At 40.2% G+C, this 24,461-nt stretch overlaps 1 protein-coding gene across 5 annotated transcripts in view; it reads right to left on the reverse strand.

Moving 5' to 3' along the window:
* Positions 1-22,067, reverse strand: part of ATP8B4 (ATPase phospholipid transporting 8B4 (putative)) — a 206,294-nt gene extending 184,227 nt beyond the window's left edge. For 2 of the 5 annotated variants that reach the window (XM_045823774.1, XM_045823770.1), the window contains exons 1-3: positions 12,793-12,963; positions 6,239-6,330; positions 2,587-2,654 (exon numbers count right to left, since the gene is read on the reverse strand). In XM_045823774.1, the coding sequence (XP_045679730.1) occupies positions 2,587-2,614 (28 nt within the window). In that variant the 5' untranslated portion in view covers positions 2,615-2,654; positions 6,239-6,330; positions 12,793-12,963. Of the gene's footprint in view, positions 1-2,586; positions 2,655-6,238; positions 6,331-12,599; positions 12,725-12,792; positions 12,964-21,533; positions 21,583-21,956 lie in introns of those variants that run through there. The other 3 variants (XM_045823772.1, XM_045823771.1, XM_045823773.1) reach the window with 3 other exon arrangements.
* Between the last annotated feature and the right edge of the window lie 2,394 nt (positions 22,068-24,461).

Genomic DNA, 24,461 nt, shown 5'->3' on the forward strand with positions numbered 1-24,461 from the left:
ATAGTAGACAAAAAGCAAGTTTAAACAAAAACTGAATCTTTCACAAGTGTAACTGAAGAACCACTTGAGAAACAGCTTTTGGATTTGTTGTTGTTCCATAAGGGATAAACTCAATGAGAAATAATACTCCTTAAACACATCTATTAATACACATGCATGGACTTTCATAGACATTGATATGGTACATGTAAGGCTAGGTTCCATGTCTTATTCATCTTTTTTGTCACCAGCCCTCTACTGCAGGACCATCTCAGTACACACTAAGTAGTGTATGCTCAAAAAATGTCTGAGAGACAGATACATAAACTTCAACAAAAAAAACTGCCTCATTTGTAGGCACAGTAGATGCAGTACCTCGTGTCCACAGAATTTTTAGGGGCACACAAAAATGTTTAAATTTTCACACATTTTAAGATCAGAAGAAAACAAATATAATAGTAATGAGTACATAATAATGAATTTGATCTGGATTATATTGTCTTTATACACACAATCATAAAATATAATTTTTAATATTTTTTGGAGGAAGGGCCCACAGAAGATACAACTGTGACACTAGCCTGATTTCCCCCACCCCATACCCCACACCCCACACCCCACACCCCACACACATACTAAGGGCTTCTCAGTGGAATGATGTGTGTGGGCTCCACAACCCCCACATTGTGGACTCAAGAGCAGCTTTAATTAGTTTAAAGAAAGCCTCTAATTATCTACTTCATTTGCTCCCCTTGTTACCAAACTACATAAAATCTGAATTTTATGAGCAATGCTCTTGTTGATTGCTTTGGAGAAAAGCACATATATGCTTTAAAATGATTTGTCTTCAGGCCTCACATCAATGTACACAGAAGGGGTGAATTATAAAGCACAAACAAAATAGACTATAACTGTGTTTTAAATATTTGAGTCAATTAGCTAGAATTTTTCACATCTTGAAAAATGTGAGACTTATAGAAATGTGGAGATAATAAATAATAAATCATATCTGGGAGAAAATAATTGTTCCCCACACCATGACTGGCTTGTTATACTTTCATATACATCATCAATGGCCTAAGCTTCCTGATGATGTGAAATTTTGTGTAAATGTGAGTACACTTTAATTAAAAGCTGAAGACATTATGTATCTCATTGAGGTAAAATTCCACTTCTGCATGGTTTTTCCCCTGACAACCCCAGGATAATTAGAAGACCTCTAGTCTGTGCTCCTCTGGCAAATATACCACTTTCAGTGTTTAGTAAACCCTTTTTAAGTTATCATTGTTACTATAAACTTAACAACTGTGTGAAGATACATGTATTTTATTGAATCAGAAAAAGCTTCTTGAAGTCAAGAAAGGTCAGCCCTACCTCCCATATCATGGAGGCTCAAAAACATTTGTTGACTGGCTGTATGAGCAAAGGGATATTTTAGGTTATGAAAGCTCTCCAGTCTATTACCAGCTCTACAGGAACTGATATAACCTAAAGGTGCATCATTCACAATCATGATGATGCAAATGATACACACAGATGTCAGTCCCTCAAGTCATGTGGCCATTGTAACAAGTCCAAAAGGAAGGGGTTGATCTCAGCTTTCTGTGCAAGTCAGTGCCCAATCAGACTCAGCTATGTCACCAAAACATATCAAACCCTGCAACAATAAACCTTATTGGAAACTTGTCCCAGTTAAAGCTAATATTCATGCTATTAAAATTATTCTTGTGATTTGATATAAATAAATCATTTCATTTGAAAAAGAAAAAATGATGACAGTTATTTTAAACTCTTAGATTGGCATTGGGAATATGAAAATATTGCCCTAGAGGGTACAACTAATGACCTCTGGGTAGGAACTACATTGAGACGGATTTCAGCTCATTATGCAGCCCAAAACGGGAATGGACTGCACCTGTCAGAGATGTTATTAGATGGAGGAACAGTGCATTTGATAAACTCTAATCCAGCCTTTAGTCCCTAAAAAGTCCATGGTCAGATATAAAGACAGTAGCAGTGATTAATTGAATACATGTGCATTAAAGAAAAATTGCATGATGAGCTGTCACTGACAAACTAGAGGCAAAAAAGAACACCAATACAAAATCTGGCTGAAATGCTATATTAAAGAGAGTGAAACATTATTAAAGCTGTTCAGCTAGACCAATTACCCAACAACAACAACAAAAGTGTTTCCTGCCATCATGAACCAAAACCATTTCTAACTATGTGGTCTGTTTCAAATATTGGTGTATTCACACAATGTAATATTGCTTTCAAAAAAAAAAATAAAGGACAAACTACTGACACTTGCAGCTATATGGATGTATGTCAATAAGCCTTACACTGAGTAAAAGAAGCAAGACAGAAGACTATGTGCCATGTTATTTCATTCATGTCCGTTTCAAAAACAGGCGAAACTAAGCCAACAGAAATCAGAAGATGGTGTGTGGAGTACAGCGAGCACGAATGGAAAGGGGCATAAGGGAACTTCCTGGGTGATAGAAATGTTCTCTACCTTGTTTTTAGTTCTCCTCCACAAAGTAAAATTTAATTTAATTTAAAAATCATATTTACTCTGTATGATTTAAAGAACCCAATACTTACCCAGTGGTTTCTTTTTACTGCAGAACATTACTGCACTGGTGATTTTTCACCAGGCCCCAACAGTTGGCCTACACAAGAAAACAAGAAAATTATACAAAGTTAGTATTTGAAAATTGCTCATTAACCATAACTTTCCATCCTTTAACTTTCTTCCCAGTCAAATCTAGGTGACTAAGAAGCCATTGGCCCCACAAGAATAACAGATTGCATGTATCTGGCTTAAATCTAACCAGATAAGAATAATTCCATAAAGGCTGTATAGGCAAATGGAGGGTAAACACAAGTGTGCCATATAACTGGGCACTAACTGAGCCACATTTTCTAATATATCCCAAACCCTAGGAATCAGAATATTCAGGAGTGAAGCTCCACATTCTGCCTTTTTATTTTTCAGTTCCAGTTGACATATGATATTAGTTTCAGGTACACAACATGGTAATTAGACATTTATACAAGCATCTGTTTTTTATCCAAGAGCTATAGGTGATTCCTTCCCACAGCTCGAGCTAGAAACCACTGCTAAACCGTGGGAGTTACCTGTGACAGAAAATTATTCACCAGGCTCTAGAGAAACAAAATATAATTCAAAAGTCTTCCTCAATTTATTCTCATGTGTATAGTCTTCTTCAGGTAATTACAAAAAAAAGAATAATGTCATTGTTATCTTTCACTTTTCTCCTATTTGTGGTCTAATTTCTTTCATGTGGTAAATTCTATGAAAGATTTTAAATAAATAAATAAATACATAAATAAATAAATAAATAATTTTTTTAAGAAAGCAAAATAATGATTTAGAACCTCACAGACCATGGAAATGAACTCAGGCATCTTAGCAAATACTTGACAATGTAGGCAGAGGTACTGAGTGCATGTTCTTTCAGTTGGAAAGGGAAATGACTTGTCTGCTGCCTACTCAAAGATGTGGTATGGCAGAATGCAGTAAACGTACTTAAAGAGGCAGGTCAGTCATATGGAGACCAAAAAAGAGGAAGAACAATCCTTATGGCCTAACTAGTCACAAGACAAGAGCAGGCAGGAAAGTTTATCAACACTCATTGCTGTACTATAAATCTTTCAGAGTCTAAAAAGCCGGAAACCATCGATCATTCTCCTGGCCACACACCCCAGATCCATGAGTTCCCATTCACTACTGCGAGGGGGGGTGGGGTCAGTGGGGTGGGGGGGTGGAAACAACAGCCTGCTGAGAGCACAGCCACCCCTGGGGTATGCCTGACAAGTAGGGCCATGACATTGACATTTTGTGGAACCCCTGCTTATCTAGGGACCAGTTACTAAAACTGATAAATCTGAGCAAGAAGATGGGGATACTGCTGCCAGGTGCTGCTAGAAGCAGGGACAGGTCCTCAAATATATAACTCTTTTGTTCCTTCTCCCACATCTTCTACCATCTGCCACCAAGGCTGCCCAAGACAATCCCTGCTTCCCCTCTTCATGGCTCCCCCCACCCCAGCCTCTAGGACGCGCCTGTGACCAGTGATTGCTCTTTCCTTGCATTCCTCTCAGCAGGTTTCCTTGCTCCAGCCTTGGCCACCTGTAGACCAGGGTCCACAGTGAAGCGAGAGTCATCCTCATAAAACATAAACGACATCATGTCATGACTCAGCTTAAAAACCTCCAGTGGGATATAGTGCACCTCCAACTAGTCTTACGAAAAAAGATCAAATTCTAACATGATTTTTTGGACCCTCTGCAACCTGGTCCCTGCTTGTCTTTCTAGCCTGATTGCTGATCACTCTCTTCACTGCCCTCACTCCTCCTTGCACCCTCTCATGTCTATACTTCTTTCTGTTTGAGGGCCTTCACACTTGTTTTTCCTTCTGTCTGTTACCATCTAACCCCATCTCCAACCCTCTCACCGGACTACCTCTTACTCATGTTCCAATTCAACTTATGCACCACTTCCTCTAAAAGGCCTTCCTAGTGCCCCAAATCAGAGACAGGACCACCCCCTATGTGCTCCCAGAGAATCCAGAGCTTCCCATTTCAGAGCTCCCATAACTCTAGAACATATATCCCTGTCATACTGGCTGTGTCCCCATTAGCCCACAAACTCCAGTAGGGCGGAGACCTCATCTGTCTGGCCCATAGTTGTATCTCCACTATCTGACATGTAGCAATGCTTAACAAGCCTGGCCTATAGACATGCTCAGTAAACATTTGCCAAATAAAAAGCTTACCGATGTCCTCAATTTCAAGGAGGAATGGAACAAGGGCTTCCCAGTGCTAAAAGGCACTTCCTGTTTAGCAACTATCCCTTCCCAGACCCCAGCCCCAAGTGCCAAAATGTCTTAGACCTTCCCAAGCTAGGGGTCATCGTGGCTTTCTGGGCTGCTCCCTCCCTCTGACTGGTCCCCATCCTCTTGTGCACCCCCATATCCACCCTAGGAATAATCTCAAAGGATGATGAGCAATATTTGGTTAACTATAGGAAGAGTGTTGCAGGTAAATTGAAGAGTACAAGAACAAAGAGGGAAATGAGCAAATCTTGGGGGAGAAAGACAAGAGGAGGAGGGGCTCTGACTATAACAGAAGATTCACAAGAAGGATTTTTTAAGGTGAAGTTTTCCTGTGAGGAGTAATATGGACAAATGTGGGGTTTTGTCCATGAAGGGCTCTCTCTGTCCCAAAATTTTTTAAAAAGGTCACAGCAACAGATACAAATGGCAACAGGGAGAGGGACGAATGAATTCTGTGACAATGACATCTGGATCTGGGGGCCCCATCTGGCCAGAAGATTAAGGCTCATCAGCAAGTTCTAAGCCAACTTGTTAGGGCTTGAAAACTCTCTCTGGGGACTAAGTGAACATGTTCTGTTTTCATGGACTCAGAGTCCCTGGAGCAGGTGAAAGAAAGTGATTCTTTAAGCAAGATGGCAAAAGGGAATCTATACCCTGACAAGTGGTGATGAAAATGTAAGCAGAAAAAAGTTCAATCTCTCGGGAAGTTAATAAGAGTACTGGCCAATGGCCAACTTATTCTTTCTCCTTATTGGTTTGCTAGATTGCTTTGAGGGATAGTACTAACAGACAACCAGTACAAAAGATGAACCTAAATATATATGCGTAACATAAAGGTAACTAAGGAGAAAATATCCACGTAACCCTTTCCCTCTCTTACATTAGATCCTCTTATAAGAACTCATTTTAATCAAACATAAAGCCATATCATATTCTTCCTAAAATCACCTTTAAGTCATACAGTTATTTCATTGCTTTTACTTTCTCTAATACCATTTTCAAAGTATCTTTGAAAACTTTTATTTTAAAGACATTGAAAAAGTCCATTTTTTAAATTTTAGCCATTTTTACTTTTGTACAAAATATTCTCTACTTCATAATTAATCCAGAGTAATGATACTGTTGTATGAATTAAAAAATACTTCTATAAGATTCATGAAAGTTATTTCTTATTAATGATCTCATTCAACTGTTTTTACTCTCTGAGACATAAAGTCACAACAAAATTTAAGAGTTGCCATCCAGAGCTGTCCTTTTTCCAATCCCATCTTTTCCTTGGAACAGCAGCAATTCGGGCGTATTCAGGGAAGAGTCATGACTAACATGACTGATTCTAGTTTCACTTAGAGGACGTAAAATATAGGTCTTCCATTCTTGCACATTTATCAACTCACCAAAATACACCAGCTGGCACTTGCTTCACCTCTAAAGGATGTTGAAGTAGAGAAAAAGTCATCTTTTGTTGAACTTTTGGATCAGTGAAGGTCTAAGGAAACAGAGTAAACAAAACCAGGTAAGAGAAAGGGTAATCTAGCTCTAGAAACAGGAATTGAGGATTTTGAAATCCAACCATTCACAAGTGTTGAAGCAAATAATATTTACATGAGCACATTCCTTCTTTTTTGAAATCACCCCAAAGCAGAGGAAATAAAAAAAGGAAAGCTGCTGGCCAGGTCATATCTCACCCTTGATTTCATCTTATGTTTGGGATTAAAATGGTAGTTTCCTTGTGTGAAAGTCCTTGGGGGTTTAGAAGAAACAGGGGTATGGGAAAAGTAAGAAGACAAAGGAGTAGCTAGAAAATAATAACTATAAGCTTTACATTTATTAATTGATTTAAAAATGCAATGGGTTCTTTTTAAAAAAAGATTAAAAGTTATACTTGCATGAAAAATTTATATTTCTTTTTACATTTCAAGTTCAGGTTTTGACTCTTGGTCACAGAATATAATCCTTCTAATGGAAAAATATGGCTCCATTTTGTTCAGGGAAAATAAGGAGTTGCTTTCAGGCACCTTGAAATTGGCAGTGATTACAAGACACCCAAGGTGAAGCAGTATAAGAGGGCATCCTCACTATATTGTGATTCCACAGGGAGGTCCCAACTTCTAATGAAAATTGGTACTCCCAGGCAATTCAATGCTATAAGCAAACAATTAAAATGGAGATACCCATCAACGATTTGAAGCCATTCAAAAATCAAGTTATTATAATTAATTCCCCCTATTCCAATTCCATGATCGCCAAGCTACCTGCTGATAATAATTTGCTTCCCACAGAAACCTGTCTATAGGGAAAGAATGCAGTGGTCCCGCATGCTGAAGTGAATATGCCGATGCTCCTTACATTATACATTTTAAATTAGTACATTGTTATTTTTATTGTATGCCATCAGTCTCCTGAGCTAATATTAGTCTGCCCGAGAAAGATAGATCTGGTTTGAATATGCTACTGAAGTATGGTCCAAAGTCTACAGAACAACCCACTCTGACCATAGTAAACTCACCAAGAGGCCTCCAAGGGGACAACCTACTGACCTGCTCAAGAGGCAACAGGATGTGGTGACTGGAAGCTTGTCCTTTAGAGTCAAACAGCCTGTTCTTGGATTCCTGTTTTTTCCACTAACTTATCATGGAATTAGGGCCAATAAGCTCTGTAAACCTCAGAACCTTCCCCAAGGGGCTGCTGGGGACAGAAGGGGCATACAATGAAAGTGTATCATATTACTTATCTTTAAGGCAGCCCTCTGAACATTCTTTGTCACAGTATCTACATAAATGTTAAGATGAGGACAATGAATGTAACTCCCTCAAGACATTCTGCAGTAAAATAAGGGAGATGGGTGTAAAGAAGTAATGAGACTTTAAAGAGAAGATGTGTTTACAGTAGGAAGACAGAGCCATGGGGATAAACTGAGGAAGCAGAACTAGTAGAAGGGAAAAGATTGAACCTATGAGGTTCAGTGACAGAAAGGCAAAGGAATTGGAGATGGGAAAAGAAAGGGAAAAGGAAGGGGCCAGGGCAGTTGGGGAAGACCAGAGCAGTTGAAGCCAGGACAGGAGAGCAGCATGGAGCAGGCTCTTGGCAGCTCTCTCTGTACAAGTACAATCAGATGAGCCCCTCCCTGCTGTGCTTCATCTCAGAGTCTCGGGAAGAACTGGAGTGTCCCCACTGGGAGGAATCCTCTACTTCCTTTGAGTAGTGGTTTCTCTGCAGTTCTCAGGACTCAGGGACAAGATGGGCCAAGGGGAAAAGGGACCCATCTAGCTTCAGTTCTGCTTGCCTTTCTCTTTCCCCAACTCTGTTTTCTCTTCCCCTCTGGAGACATTATATTATACAGGAGAGACTTTTAGGATAGCAGGATTCCAGTCCCAGCTCAGTTATTTTCCATCTAGTGTTCCTTTGGCTGAGGCACTTCTCCCTCCCTAAGACTCAATCTATGAATCTATAAAATAGAGATAATAATGCCTTCCTCCCAGAGGTTTTGTGAGGTTAAATACACATGTATATACAGTCATTCTTTAAAAGTGTTCCCTCCCCTTTTTTCCTCCTCCCCAGTCTGTCTTTCCTACTCCCTACCTTTTTTCCTCTTCCAGTCTTTCAGTTTCCCTTCTCCGTTTCCCCAACTTCCCTTTGTATTTCTCACTACAGCACTTGCTTTCCAAACCAACACACCTCTCTGAGGACTGACCCAAATAATAGTGGAAAAGAGGGGGGCTTTCTGGGAGGCCAGCACCAGGGTGAGTTTAGGCGACCCTTGAAAAGCCCACCTGCTTGAGCAATAGTGGGGTCTGAGGTTGGGAAGCTGCCATGGCAGGATTAGGGAGCCAGCTTCTTCTCCCCTCAGGATGCCCTCCATCTTCTCTGGTCCTGCCCCTGCCCTTTCCTCCCGCTGGCCCTAGGTGCCCAGAGGCTGAAAAGCAAAGTCTCATGGAGTCCTCCCACCCCTAAACACTGCAACCTTGCAGTCATATGTACTGGCACATGCCTGCCAGCCCAAGAATATTCCCCGAGTGGCCCAGGGCCAGGCCCCTGAGGGACGAGGGTGCTGAAGCACAGCTCTAAGACCCCAGGGAAGGGAGAGTTTGGTGGGGCAGGGAAATCTCAGCCTTGGAAGGTAAGACCAAAGAGAGATAAGGAATCAGCCCCAGCCTTTGTCCGGCAAGTGTTCAGCTTTGAGTGTGATGCAAGGGTGGAAGGTGTAGATAATGTTTTAATCATATATGATGTCAGTGACAGTGGCCAAGAGTCACAGTGCTTACAGATAGTAGACATTGGGCAAAAATAGAAGTAAAAAATTTAAGCCAGTCTGTGTGTATATATGTATGTTCATAAAAGTGATTGTTAGTACAGCCAAATTTATAAATTGCTTAGCAATTATATCTAACTACCATGCCTCCACAATAAATTACTCTATTTCTCATATAATATATATCAGATTGATTTTGTTGTGAGTTGTCATGTCAACACTGAAGTCTGTTTATATTCTGTTAGGCATGCAGCTGTTATCCAGCCACAAAATTCTAAAACAGTGGGAACTCTGCTTCCCTTCCTCCCCTTGTTTATCCCCTGCTTATTTTCCAACTTAGTCTCCTAGTTTCCTTTTCTCTTTCCTTTCGCCTCCTTTCCTAGCCTGCTCTCACTGCCTGCCTTGTGTATTTTCACCCTCCACTTTGTGCTGCCTTTCTCTCCCAGTCAGGCCTCCCCTGACTTGGTCATCTTCCTTCCCCTTCTCACTTCCCTATTCATGCACCAGCGGTAGAGTCAGAGGGCTGGGTTTGGTCTTGTAGCTCTGTAACCTCCAGCAAGCTCCCCTCCCTTCTAAGCCCTGGTTCTTTCATCTGTAAACAGGGACAATCAGGGCAACTTAAAGGATCATTCAGCAATCTAAATCAGGCCTTGCCTATAAAGAAATGAGCACTATAACTCCTGCTAAAAAGTTAATACTCAAAAAAGAAAGCTCTTATTTTTACGTGCAGTTTTAACTCTCCACAAGTAGAAAACCTCCTGTCAAATTTGAGAGCCATCCCTACTGATGTTCAATCATCAAACACTTATCAGGTGCCTATTCTATGCCAAACCTGGGCTGGGTAGAAGGAGGTAAGGAGGATTAGGCTCCATCTCTGCCCTTCAAAAGCCCATAGTCTGGGGTAGACAAGACACAAATACATGGAAGAATCATTGGAATGACAAGGGCAGGCCTATGATAAAAGGGGGAACTGAGAACTGTGGAGTAGGAGGAAAGGGAGTCACAAAGCCTGCTTTGCAGAGTCTGCTAAGACTTCACAGATGGAGATTCCAAGTTGAATCCTTTTGAAAGAAAAAGAAGAGTTTGCTCAATAAAACAAGGTAAGGACAGGTGAAAGGAGCAATGTGCACAAAGATCGAGTGTTGTGAAAGACAAGAGAAGGTCTGGGGAGCAGTGAAAGTCATGACAACCAGATTGTAAGGAGCTTGGAGAAATGTGGTGTGGTGTGGGGCTGGCAAAAGAGATAAGAGGTGGATTCTGAAAAAAGTCATCATCTTCATCATTGTCATCATCATTACTATCATCTGCAGTACTTGACCTCATGCTAAGCACTTGACATATGTCATCTCATTTAATCCTCACCAAAACTCTATAGTCTGGGACTGCCATTATCTCTATTTGATAAATGAGGTGACCCAAAGCATCACCATGGTCAAGAGCCTGTGGTTGATCCTGCAGATAACAGGAAGGCAGAAGAGGTCTCTCCATAGAATATATGATTAGATGCAGCCCCCTTGTCCATTCTCTTTGCTCCCTTGTGTCTCTCTATGCAAGCGCATGCTGTCAGAGGTCTTAGGAAGATTAGTCTCACAACACGGACTGGCATGGAAACAGATGGGGGAGCAGTGGCAACAGGCAAGTGGAGCTAGATTCTAGCAATGTTGCTGCAGTTGAATTGACAGTTTCTAAATGGCGCATGTGTTAGAGTGAAGAACAAGGAATAATCTGGGGTGACTTTCAAGTTTTTCACTTGGGACAATGAAGGGATAGAGGTGCCATTATCTAAAATGACAAAGACAGCAGTGAAGGGAGAAGAAGGGGAAGCTGTAGGAGCAAGAGCAGGAACTGGGGTGGAAGAATGAGTTCAGTTTCAAAACATGAAACTTGTAATGCCTCTTGATTGTTGAAAATAGTCTCCTCACTAAAGAGAAAACACAGATTTGTAGACTTGGAATCAGTATGTAAGGAAATGCTGATGTCATGGGGAATGAATGATCTCACTCAGGAAGAACCAGAATAAAGAGAGGTGAGGAGAGGACAGAGAGTGAGGATGAGTCAACAAAAGGACGAGAACAAAGTCCTAGAGGACACTCGACCTCAAAAGAAGGGTCATAGAAGGATACACGGAAATGAAATGCTGTGGCTTTCCTAACTGTGCCCTCATCCTCCAGCACCAGCCCAGAGCCTGGCAAAGGGTCAGTGCTCAACACCCTGGAGCAGAGTAAAGAAAAGGAGAGAAGAAAGAAAGGTGACTTCAAACTAGGGAAGGAATGTGTTTCCAAAAATAGTCATCAATAACATTTAACATTTACACTTAGAAATTTATTTGTGAATACTTTAAAAATGTGCAATATTGCTAAGAAGTTAGACTTGAGGCATGTGCTATATAAATGTGTAACATTTAGAGATCACCATGTTCTATTTTTCATGAGAAATCTGAGAAAAAACTAGCATGCAATTCTTATACATGCCATACAAGTATTTAGAATGCATACATTCATGAAGAGAAAACAATAAAAATAAATTTTAAAAAAGAAGTTTTACTTCAAGGAGAGCTACAATTTCCACTTTACTTGAAAGGATATGTTGAGTCTAAATGAAAATTCCTAGTTGACCAGGTAAAAACAAAATAAAATCCCCCTGTGCAAAAAAATAAATCTGCCAGAGGCACAAAAAAATCACTTGTCCCCTTCTTGTTACTGATGCATGCTTCATAGAATTATATAAAAGCACAAGATAAATAAGTGTAAGTTAAAAATTACTCTGAATTTACATGTTGCAGTAAAGATACTAACAGGGAGCAATACCTGAGCAAAGGTAACAGCCCATGGGCACAGGTGTTGGGACCACACAGGCAATAAATACTGTATTTCCCCATCCTCTTTCTAATACTTCAGCCCCCAATTAATGTTTCTTGCCTGTTTCATTTTTCTTCAAAACAGCTCATTGTTAACCAGGGACCTGAGATTCCCCCATGTCTATCAACAAGACAGCTAGAAGAATCAATGTTTTCTGTTCTTACCAACCTCAACACTGCAAACTTATGCCTCAAGTCTCACTTGACGGCAAGCTGTTATGTCCAAAGCATGAACTGACCACAGGATAAACAACACCTTGAATAGGTGCACTAGATACAAAACCCCTAAAAAAAAAACAGCTAAAACCAATTCCTACCAGAGGAAGTGACAAATACGCACAAACCAAGAAAAAAATAGACATTAACGGTACTCCCATTGTCATTTAATAGGTGATCATAACAGGATTTAAAGAATTTTTCAACTTCAAAGAAAATGTCCTATTTCCCAAACCCAACTAACTTTTCCCCAAAATTATTTTTTAATAAGAGGAGAATAACAAAGATTATTTGCTAAGTCTGACCACACAGAAGATAATACAGCAACCCAGAAAAGAGAAAGAGAAAGCCCCACACAACACAAAGCTAGCCCTCCTCTCAGGCTCACCAACCCATGAGAGCTCCCCACTGACTCACCTCAGCCTGGACTTACCTCTCTCCCCCGGAGGGGAGGTTTCCCAGCAGTGCAAGAAGATCAAACAGGTACTCATTCCATGACCATATCAGTGAGAAAAGCAAGGCTATTACAAAAGCTTTAGTAATTACATAGAAAACAAGCTAAGTCCCTAGGGGACATTCTTGAAAACCTGAGATCACCTCTGGGAAAAAGACTCTTGACCACTTACCACTACCTGAAGCTGCTAAGTGGCAGATCAGAATCAGCACCTCCTCAGAAAAAGAAGACGTTGTAGGAAAGCAGTTTCACTACCAGTGAGGGATTGGGGGAGAAAAACGCTCCTTGGAAAAAATACCAAAAGCCCAGAAGAGTCTTTCCTTCGGTAGTTGCCTGTTGCTGCCACAAGGGCAGAACTGGTTAATCTTGGAGAAACAAAAGGAAGCTCCCTAAAGACTGATTTCGGCCTCTGAGGGAACCAAGAGTTCAGAAGGATGTATGAGGACAACGGAAGGAGTGACCAGCTACTTACTATTCCTGCTTACCAAACTTTTATCAGTCCTTGGCTGAGGGAGATAAGCAAACATCTTTGGAGCTCCCACCTGTTTTTCCCAGACATGAAAGAATCAGCAATAATTTACTTGTGTGTTTTTCTAATCATTACAAGGCAAGTTCAAACTCTCTTACAGATGAAAGCTAAGCACACTCGAGCAACATTTAACACGCAGAGCAAAGACACTACTTGTTTCCCAACATCCTTAACTCAGCTCAGAGGAAGCAATTAACTCTGAGGATGCCAAAGAACAAATGCACATAGGAAAGGGATTTAACTTTTTAGTTCAAAATTGCTTTGACAGTTCTGGTTTTTAAGAAGGGATTAGATGAATGCAAAATATTTTGGTTTGTGACTATTTTTAAATGAAAGGATTATAGCTCCTTTTAAACTTGTCTAAAGCTGAGTGTTTTTATCATAAATGGGCACTGTAGCTTATCAAATGCTTTTTCCACATCTATGGATATGATCACATGATCTTTGTCTTTCCTTTGGTTTATGCAATGCATTATGTTTATTGATTTGCAAATATTGTACCATCCCTGCATCCCTGGGATGAATCCCACTTGATCATGGTGTATGATCTTTTTAATGTACTGCTGGATGTGGTTTCCCAGTATTTTGTTGAGAATTTCAGTGTCTATATTCATTAGTGATATTGGCCTCTAGTTTTCTTTCTTTGTTGTGCCAGTATCTGGTTTTGGAATTAGGATGATGCTGGCTTCATAAAAAGCATTTGGGAATCCTCCTTTTTCTTGGATTTTTTTGAATAGTCTAAGAAGGATAGGGGTTAACTCTTTCTTAAATGTTTTGTAAAATTCTCCTGTGAAACTATCCGACCCAGGGCTTTTGTGTGCTGGGAGGTTTTTTATTACTGCTTCAATTTCTTTTCACTAGCTGTTATAGGTCTATTCAGTCTCTCTGCTTCATCTTCATTCAATTTTGGGACATTATATTTTTCTAGAAATTTGTCGTTTCACCCAGGTTTTCACATTTTTTGGCATATTAGTTGTTTGTAGTAATTTCTTACAATCCTTTGTATTTCTGTGGTATCAGTTGTAATCTCTCTTCTTTCATTTCTGATTTTTTTTATTTGGGTCCTCTTTTTTTCTTGATGAATCTTCTTAAAGGCTTGTCAATTTTGTTAATCTTTTCAAAGAACCAGCTCCTGGATTTATTGATCATTTGGATTGTTCTTTTAGTCTCTAAGTGGTTTAATTTTGCTCTGATCTTGGTTATTTCCTTCCTTCTACTTGCTCTGGGCTTTATTTGTTGTGTTGTTGTTGTTTTCCAGTTCTTAAAGATGTAGCATGAGGTTGTTTATTTGAAATCTTTTTTAGGTAGACCTGTATCACTATCAACTTCCCTCTCAGGACTGCCTTTGCTGTGTCTCATAGGTTTTGGACTGTTGTGTGTTCATTTTCACTTGTTTTCAGAAACTTTTTTATTTCTTCCTTCACACCAGTGATAATGGCCATCATAAACAAATCAACAAACAACAAGTGCTGGCAAGGTTGTGGAGAAAAGGGAACCCTAGTGCACTATTGGTGGGAAAGCAGACTGGTGCAACCACTGTGGAAAATAGTATGGAATTTCTTCAGAAAACTAAAAATGGAACTGCCTTTTTACCCAGCAGTTCCACTGCTGGGATTATACCCTAAGAGCCCTGAAACACCAATCCAAAAGAACCTATGCACACCAATGTTCAGAGCAGCACAATTTACAATAGCCAAGTGCTAGAAGCAACCCAAATGCCTACCAATAAATGAGTGGATCAAAAAACTGTGGTACATTTACACAGTGGAATTCTACCCAGCAGAAAGAAGGAGCTACTACCTTTTGCGACAGCATGGGTGGATCTGGAGAGCATTACGCTAAGTGAAATAAGCCAGGTGGTGAAAGACAAATACCATATGATCTCACCTGTAAGTGTAACCTAATCAGCAAAACAAACAAGCAAGCTAAATATAACCAGAAACACTGAAATAAAGAACAAACTGACAGTAACCAGAGCGGAGGGGGAGAGGGATAATGGAGGGAAATAGGGAAGGGCCCGTCAAGGAACATGTATAAAGGGCACATGGACAAGCCAAAGGGGGTAGGTTCGAGGGTGGGAGGTAGGGATGTGTGGGGCAGGGCTATGGTGGGGTGAAAATGGAGACAACTGTACTTGTACAATAATAAATAAATTTGTCTAAAACCATTTATGGATTTTCCAGATGTTGCATCAGATTTACAGTTAAGTACTGAAATCAAATATGTTTTAATTATGTCTGTATCACCAAGCAAGATGAGCCCCTGTGCTTTGTCAGCTCCGCCATTCTAGAACATTCTGGTACTGAGCACTCAGTTGTCCACAGCACCAGATCAGAGAGAAAGAACAGCCTTTCCCTACCAAGACTTCACAGTCACAAGGAACTGCAGATTCATGAAACAAGGATGACAACTTTCTTCCTTGGATGATATAAAGCACCAAGAACAGCCTATGTAATGAAACAGTTGTTTCTTTAAAATATTTAAAATGGAAAATTCTTAAATTAAAAAAATTAGGTACAGGCTCTGTACTTTTTTTGATTTATCATATTGGCAACTATTTTAATTTTAGTAATTCCCTTTGTTGAAGAAGATATAAGGAGATCAGTCTCTTTGTCTACACTGTTAGTGGGAGTAGAAATTGGTAAAATATTTTTCAAGAGAAACTAAATAGTGCCTTTAAATAGAGAAATATGTGTTTCCATCTCTTAGGAATTTACCTTACAGATGACCACAAACATGGAAACATATCCAAAAAAAGTTCATTATGGCATTGTCTGTGATAGAAAACAATTAAAAATGGCTTAAATATAGGGGACGAGCTAAGTAAGGTAAGGCACATCTGTACAGAGGAGTGCTATGCAGCCATCAAGAGGCAGTACAACTGAAGTGAAGAATCAGATCATCTGGCTCAGAACTGGCTCCACCAGTGATGACCAGGTGACTCTGAGCAAGTTCCCAAACCTGCCTGGGCCTCGATCCCTCCTCTGTAAAAATGTGATAATTACAGTACTTACCACTGAGGACTACTGTGACCAAGGCAGTACCTGAACCATAGTAGAGGCTTAATCAATATTAGTTATCATCAGTTCAGAAAGTAGGACTCTTCAGACTGACTTGGAAAGGTGTCCAAGGTATATTGTCAAGTGAAAAGTGAAATTGCAAAAGAGTAGGTATAGAAAAATCCCATTTGGGAAAAATACTTTAAATATGCTTTCTGTTTACTATTTCCTCCCCTTAAACTATAAGCTCCTTGAAAGGGCCATTTGGTCACTGTTGTGTCCCCAGTGTCCATAATAGGCATTCAATAAATATGTGTTGACTGAAAGAATGATAACAAGTAGGCTAAGCAAGAAGAAATAATTAACAGTAGTTACTTGTAAGGAATGGTATGAAGGTGGAGGGGCTGGTGGGCCGTGGGAGGAATGTTACATTGGTTCTTACCCTTCTGTATGCTTAAATTTTTCACAATGAGCTTACACAACAAAAATAAAAGTTCACCTCTTAGTAGATAATGTTTTTGTTTACATGGAGCATCTTGAGATCTATGGTTGCCCCACTAACAGCAGACACAAGGGGAATCAAGGGATAATTCTCCCTATAAACTGATCAATTGATCCGCATCAGAAAGGTCACATCAGAAAGCAGTTTACAAAAGAAGAAAAGCACAGAGCTTCCTTTTTCTTCTTGGCTTTCCATTGATCTTTCCAAAGTTATTCCTACAATCTCCAAGCCAAACCTCTGCACCATTCCATCGGGACCCCTCTCCATTACTTAGATACTAACCACACACCCCACATGGCACCTTGGCTCAGGCCACTGTCTCCTTCTACGACATAATTTCCTTCATCTCCCCACCCCCCAATCTGCCCTTAAAGCACCAGATCACATGTGCCCTCCCCAGAGCCTTTTCTGATCTTTCCAGCACCTCTGATCCCTACCTCATGGGCACAACTAGAAACTAGGTTTGGTACCATCCACCTGCACTTATCCTACAATGTCTGCTACCTTCTCTCCCTGCTCATAGATTGCTTCGCTTGAGGTGAGCACTGTCAGGACTGTGTCTTCAGTTTTTCTTCTCCCTCTTTCTCTCTCCCTCACACACACACACACACCCTGGCACTATAAAAATGACAGTGCACATTAAGGACCTACATGTTGTGTCTTTTTTCCATTTGCCCAAAAGTTTCTGATACCAGAAAAAGTTCATGTGCCTTGTCACTTTCCCTGAAATTTCAAAGCTACAGAGGCCTGTCATTGGCTTACTAAAAATATTCTTGATAAATGCTTCTTTTTAAAACCTAAATTGTTTTAAAATGCTCTAGATTTTATGTACTATTTAATCAATTGATTTAATCAAACTACTTTCATAACTAATGACAAGGACAGAATGAGGAGTCGTCATGGGAGAAGGAAGGAGAAAGGATAAAGAAGGGCTATTACACGGTGCTGCCTCACATTTATCTCCTCCCCAGAAGCCATCGCAACACGAGTGTGTGTGTGTGCATGCAAGAGAGACTGGAAGAAAGAGATTCCAAGCTCTGACTCTTTATAATTTTGAAATATTTATTCACTTTAAGATGCAAGTGTCTTCTGCAGCTAAGTCTTTGGGTATTTAAATAAAAAATAATTTTATGGTGTCATAGAGTTACGTACTTAAAAATCACAGAGCATCAGATTCATTTGTCCCATCATTCAAAGTCCCAAATGTTTTTATCAACCTCAGGAATATAATATTACCAACTGTAGATGCCACGATTCCTCCATCTGGCTCTCTTGTCACCCACGCTTCCCCTTGACTCTCTCCCTCCCTTTATTCAGATCTCTGCTCAACACCCCTGACTCAGAGAGACCTGCTCTGGTCCACCTGCCTGAAACAACATACACACACTATCACTCCATCCCTTACCCTGTGTTGTTTTTCTCTGTAATAAACTACACAGCCAGTACACTGTGTGTTTCTTGTTTAGTGTTCAGTTGCCCCCACTAGAAGATCTACTTCAGGACAGCAGGAACTTTGTCTCGTTTGGTGACGTGTGCCCAGGGCCTAGAACAGTGCTCACTGAGTGAGTGCCTGATGGATGTTGAATACACAAATGACTACTAACAGCACCGTTGTATAGTTATTCATTGCTTACTAATACATATGCAACCTGTGATACAATATGAGCTGCTTGAAAACAAAGTGCTTGTCTCACTCACTTATTGTATTTTAAAAGTACCCAGCAGATAGCAATTTATCAAACATTGAATTGAAGCTGAACTCTATAAAGTATAACTGTCTATGTGACACTTTTCTATTAATTTCCATGTATAATGTACCCTCAGCTACATTTATCTTAGCTCATCTTAACTTGCCATATCCCAAAGTAGTACCAATTGAGATAAGCATATAGTGGCTAGAGTCAGATTTTAGATTCCCTTGTAGCCACATCTTGAAGTGTCAAGTTCAGGGGAGGAACCTAGGGGGAAGGATAGAGGCCTATGGCACATCGCAGGTGAAGAAAGCAAGTGTTCACTCTTAGGGCTTGAACAGAGGAGATGCACTTGCTCTGAATAACCAAAAACACTGAGGGGGAAATGAGGGCTAAAAAGTTCTGCCTCATTCCACTCCTAGAAATATACCCAAAAGAACTGAAAGCAAGGACTCAAACAGATATTGGTACACCAATGTTCATAGCAATGTTATTCACAATAGCTGAAGAAACAACCCAAATGCCCATCAATGGATGAATGGATAAACCATCCATTCCAATGGATGAACCACCCATTCCAATGGATGAATGGAAAGTGGTATATATGCACAGGTTCAGCCTTAAAAAGGAAGGAAATTCTCATACATGCTACAATATGAATGAATCTTGAAAATGTTGCTAAATGAAATAAGCCAGACTCCAAAGGACAAATATTGCATGATTCCACTTACAGGAGGTATCTAGAATAGGCAAAGAATAGAAGTTACCAGGACTGGGGGAGGAGAGAATGGGAATTTATTGTCTACTAAGTACAGAGTTTCAGAGTGAGATGCTGAAGAAATTCTGGAGATGGATGGTGGTGACGGTTACACAGCAAGGTAATTGTACTTAATACCACTGAACTTAGAAGTGGCTAAATGGCAAATGTTATGTTATTTCCCCTAGATAATATTGTCAATGTAAGAGATGTCCAAACCTATAACAATTTGTATGAGTTCATCTGAGCCAAGCTGACAACAACTGCCAGGAAGCAAAATCTCAACTGATGGAGAAAATGCTCTGGAGAATGGCAGTTTTGCACCTGATTTTACACCTTACAATCAAAGGAGGGTGTGTAAGGGGGTTACCTGAAATCCACTGTTGATAGATCAGGGAGGTGGGAGAAAGTAAAGAGGAGGAAATCTCTGGGACTGGATAAAAAGTAAAAGGAATAGATACATACTTATTTTACATTGGTGGGTATAAGGTAGTTAACAATTAGCAATAAGGAGTTCTGTGTTCTCCTGCTCTGGTGGGAGACTGTGCCCTGAGGGGTCTGGAAAAGGGAAATTACCCTGATATTCAAAGGTATGTTACCTTAGATGCAAAAAGACAGTAGACAGGCTCAGTTGAGGTAAAGACTGACATTTTTCAGGGAAGATCCTGGCCTAGGACATGACTACCTGCGATGACTTGATTTCAGTTTGGAGGTCTGACTTCAGACCAGCCTGTGTGGTCACTCTGGTCTCTGAGTTTGGAAGGCCACCATGCAGGCCTCCCCTGAGCTTTTTAGGTTTAGTAAGTGGCCCCTTTTTCATCTACAATATTATCTGAACAGGACTCAATTTTTAACCTTCATTAGACAGCGTGTAGATTGAATATACTTAAAAGACCTTATTTTGCTTTAAAATCTTACTTTTTGTAAATGTCCTTCATGCACGTCATCTAAAGTTTACAAAGAGCCTTCTCAATGATCATTTCAGTTTGTCCTCACAACAATTCAGTAAATTACACTAAAGAAACTTTGATTAAATATCCGAGAATTTGCGAGAAAACTTTTTCCTAATTTACTCACCCTCTTACCTTATCCTCCAACTTGGTGTCCAATTTATCAAGAAGAAGCCATGGAAATTTTTACACTTTAGAATCTGAAGCCATGCAGCTTTTCTGAACAGAGTAAATAGCAGCATATATTTCTTAGAACCTATGAATATATGAGCTCTACTGTCAAAACAGCTAAGAAACCCAGATAATTATTCTTCCATTAAAGATTTTATTTATTTTTAGAGAGAGGGGAAGGGAGGGAGAAAGAGAGGGAGAGAAACATCAATGTGTGGTTGCCTCTCACGTGCCTGCAACCCAGGCTCATGCCTGGACTGGGAATCGAACTGGTGACCTTTCAGTTCGCAGGCCAGCACTCAATCCACTGAGCCACACCAGCCAGGTCCCAACAAATTATTTTTATAAGTAAACAGATTAATCACCTATAGCAAGTAGAATGTCCTGACCCATAGTTTCAAATCTACAGTGGGAAGAAATGGACTTAAACATACATTTATTCAACAATTGCAGATATTCAGCTAGGCACTTTGTGAGTCATAGAGAGATGAGCAAATGAGATTCCTGCTCATGAGACAGTTACCAAGTGCTAGGAGGAGTCACACACACAGAGGTGGGGACTCTACAATAAGAGGGGAAATGGGCTCTGCTGTTGGTCTCAGGACTGCCAAACAGTAGACTCAGCCACTTTGTGTCAATTCAATTTAATCACAATGAAACAAACTAATTAAGATGTAATCAATTCCCTGGAATTTAGCCATTCTAAAGGTTTGGGGGGGGGGATGTTATTTGCTTGTTTGTTTATTTGCTTGTTTGTTTATTTGCTTGCTTGCTTACTTGCTTGCTTTTCATGTCAAGAAAGAAAGATGTAGCTGACTGAAATATCAAATCAAGCCTTGGTGCCAACCAAATGACAGAGAAGTATCTCTCACCTGAAATTATGATTTAAACATATACAATAAAAAGAGGGGGGAAACAGAACACAGTGCAGTATTTCCTGATTCTGAAAACACATTCTTGAACAATCCAACTGCTGCGAGCACACTAGAGGCCAGCTTGAGCCTCCTGCAGCAGCAGCCTTTTGAGAGGAGCCCTGGGGTCTGGGTTGTAAACCTACCTGTGCACTAAAGTATGAGAACTGCTGGGGTACAAATGATGTAATATTGTGCAAATTATTTAGTTGCCTTAAATTTTAGATTCCTGATAGTAAAATTGGAAAAAGTAAAGCCTTCTTTAGCTGTTTGTGAAAACCAAATGAAATATTCACTAAATGAATAATAAATGCATAAAAAAAGAATGCATGAAAAAAATGCAAGTGCAGTGATAGAACAAGAATAAAGATCACATAACAGAGCATCTGTCATGTTGTCTCACCATGGTTAATGTCCTCCCTGCTCTCTCTCCAGAATCTTCCCAATCTTTCCTTTATCAGGAGAGAAGGAAGACTTATGAGTTCTGAGCTACTCCGCATCTCCAGTTCTTTCCATTCTGGTACAACTACCTGCTTTGTCCTCTTATCTAGGACAGCAGTCCCCAAACAAATCCTTTCTATAAACCATAAAACAACACAACACATAGACAGTTTTAAAGGATGAGATCAAGAAATAGAAGTTTTAGTATTTTCTTCCTTCAACTCAGGGGATTGTTTCAAAACCACTGCTCCAGCACAACAGGTTTTAGCAGGAGACAAAAGTGAAGCAGGATAGTGAGAAGCTAGGAAAATTCCTTGGCAGGTGGAATGGGGAAACTGAGACAACAGGCTGATTCACACTGGCCCCATCCGGTACCCGGACTCACCTGCCTCCTTCTTCCTTTCTCAGCCACTCCCTTTACCATGAAGCCCTCGGGGCAATGAGGTTCTGAGCAGCATCAAATAATCTTAGGAAGGAAGCCTCAAGTCTGTTAACCACAGAGACAGAGTTTTGTCAAACTAGAGATAACATGGTTGTATTTCAGCTCCAGCCCCAGAAAAGCAGCAAAAGCAGACGAAGCAATGCTGTGGCTGACATCATCAGGACCAGCCGCAATGACTAATGACACCCTAGTGCTGACCAATCAGTGTAGACCATGCCCCTGAAAGGACACACCTGGAAAGCTGACGAATATTCTATTGAGATCTTCCCCTGAGACCTCCCCTAAAATTCCTGCCTTTAGAAAACAGATAAAACCCTTAAAACAAAGGACCCTGTGTGTGCTCTCTCTTTGTCTCTGTCTCTCTTTGTCTGTCTGTCTGTCTGTCTGTCTGTCTCTCTCTTTCTCACTCAAGAAAGAGTTCTGTAGCCTCTTGTAATTTCATTTACTATCTGACACTTCCCATGGTGTGGTGGGCTGTAGTTCACCAAGAGAAAGCAATTCAGATTTTCCTTCCCCGGTGTCCTCATCGGTTTCTTCCTGCTGGTTAGTTAACCTTTTGTGTAAGAAAGTAGGTTTCCTTACATTGGCCAACATAAATGACTGACCCATTTCTGGTGATGACATTTCCTATGTGAAACTTTCCATTTTAATGAGAAAACTCACAGTTGAGTTCTAGTTATTACTCAACTCACAAAGAGAACACAAAGAATATCAGAGAATGAAAGAAGGAAGACATTTCTTTAGAAGTTCACCTCTAGATAGGGACACCTTTAGGAATGAAGGCATTTCCTTCTCCACTATTAAAATTTCAGGAATTAAAAGTAAACTAAAAATAACAGAAACTCACCCCTACACTGAACTTAAGCTGGGTTTTTTTTAAGATACCCATATTTCTGGGTGTTAAAAGTCACCTCTGGGGACCAGCTCTTCCCAGCAATTTGGACTTTCCCTCAAGGGCTCTCCTGCATATCCATGTCCGTGCAGACATTCAGACTCTGTGAAGCAGAACAGTGGGACCCAGAAAGTTTGTTGTTACCCAGTCCAACTCACCCAAGCCAGGTAATTTGCATTTAACTTGTCCTTTCAAATGCATGCTGAGCCATGTGTTCCAGAACTAGATGACCCATACCTAAACCAGACAGCCTAACCCAAGCCAGACAATTGGCATATCTTGTGTAAAAGTCATTCTAACAGTTCATCCAAATGACAAATGTTCCACTGCCAAAACTAGATTCTGAAATAGATTGTTGTCACCAGTGAGAGGAACACTCCCCAGAATGATGTATTTCTTGCCATCAGGAAAGCACAGTGTCTTCTTTACACATAATAAGTGCCCAGGAGATATTTTGGGGCCCTACATTTTTATAGATTGACATCTTTTTTCTTTTTTTAAATATATTTTATTCATTATGCTATTACAGTTGTCCCATTTTCCCCCTTCACTCCCCTCCCCCCCCACATTCCCCCCCTTAGTTCATGACCATGTGTCATAAGTTCTTTAGCTTCTACATTTCCAACACTATTCCTGCCCTCCCCCTGTCTATTTTCTACCTATTGTCCATGCTACTTATTCTCTATATCTTTTCCTCCTCTCTCCTCTCCCCACTTCCCTGTTGCTAACCCTCCATGTGATCTCCATTTCTGTGGTTCCGCTCCTGTTCCATTTGTTTACTTAGTTTGCTTTTGTTTTAGGTATGGTTGTTACTAACTGTGAGTTTGATGTCATTTTTTACTGTTCATATTTTTTCTCTTCTTTTTCTTAGATAAGTCCCTTTAACATTTCATATGATAAGGGATTGGTGATGATGAACTCCTTTAACTTGGCCTTATCTGAGAAGCACTTTATCTGCCCTTCCATTCTAAATGAAAGCTTTGCTGGATAGAGTATTCTTGGATGTAGGTCCTTGCCTTTCATGACTTGGAATACTTCTTTCCAGTCCCTTCTTGCCTGCAAAATCTCTTTTGAGAATCAGCTGACATTCTGATGGGAACTCCTTTGTAGGTAACTGTCCCCTTATCTCTTGCTGCTTCTAGAATTCTCTCCTTCATTTTTATCTTGGGTAATGTAATTATGATGTGCCTTGGCATGTTCTTCCTTGGGTCCAACCTCTTTGGCACTCTCTGAGCTTCCTGGACTTCCTAGAAGTCTATTTCCCTTGCCAGATTGGGGAAGTTCTCCTTTATTATTTGTTCAAATAACTTTTCCACTTGTTGTGTTTCCTCTTCCCCTTCTGGTACCCCTATAATTTGGATGTTGGAACGTTTAAAGATGTACTGGAGGTCCCTAAGCCTCTCCTCATTTTTTTGAATTCTTGTTTCTTCATTCTTTTCTGTTTGGTTGTTCCTTTCCTCCTTCTGCTCCCTTCCATTAACTTGAAACCCAGTTTTCTTTCCATCACTATTGGTTCCCTGTGCATTTTCCTTCATTTCTTTTATTGTAGTCTGCAT

The sequence above is a fragment of the Phyllostomus hastatus genome, unplaced genomic scaffold (assembly GCF_019186645.2).
Source record: "Phyllostomus hastatus isolate PE091 unplaced genomic scaffold, TTU_PhHast_1.1 phas_scaffold_501, whole genome shotgun sequence".
Taxonomy (NCBI): domain Eukaryota; kingdom Metazoa; phylum Chordata; class Mammalia; order Chiroptera; family Phyllostomidae; genus Phyllostomus; species Phyllostomus hastatus.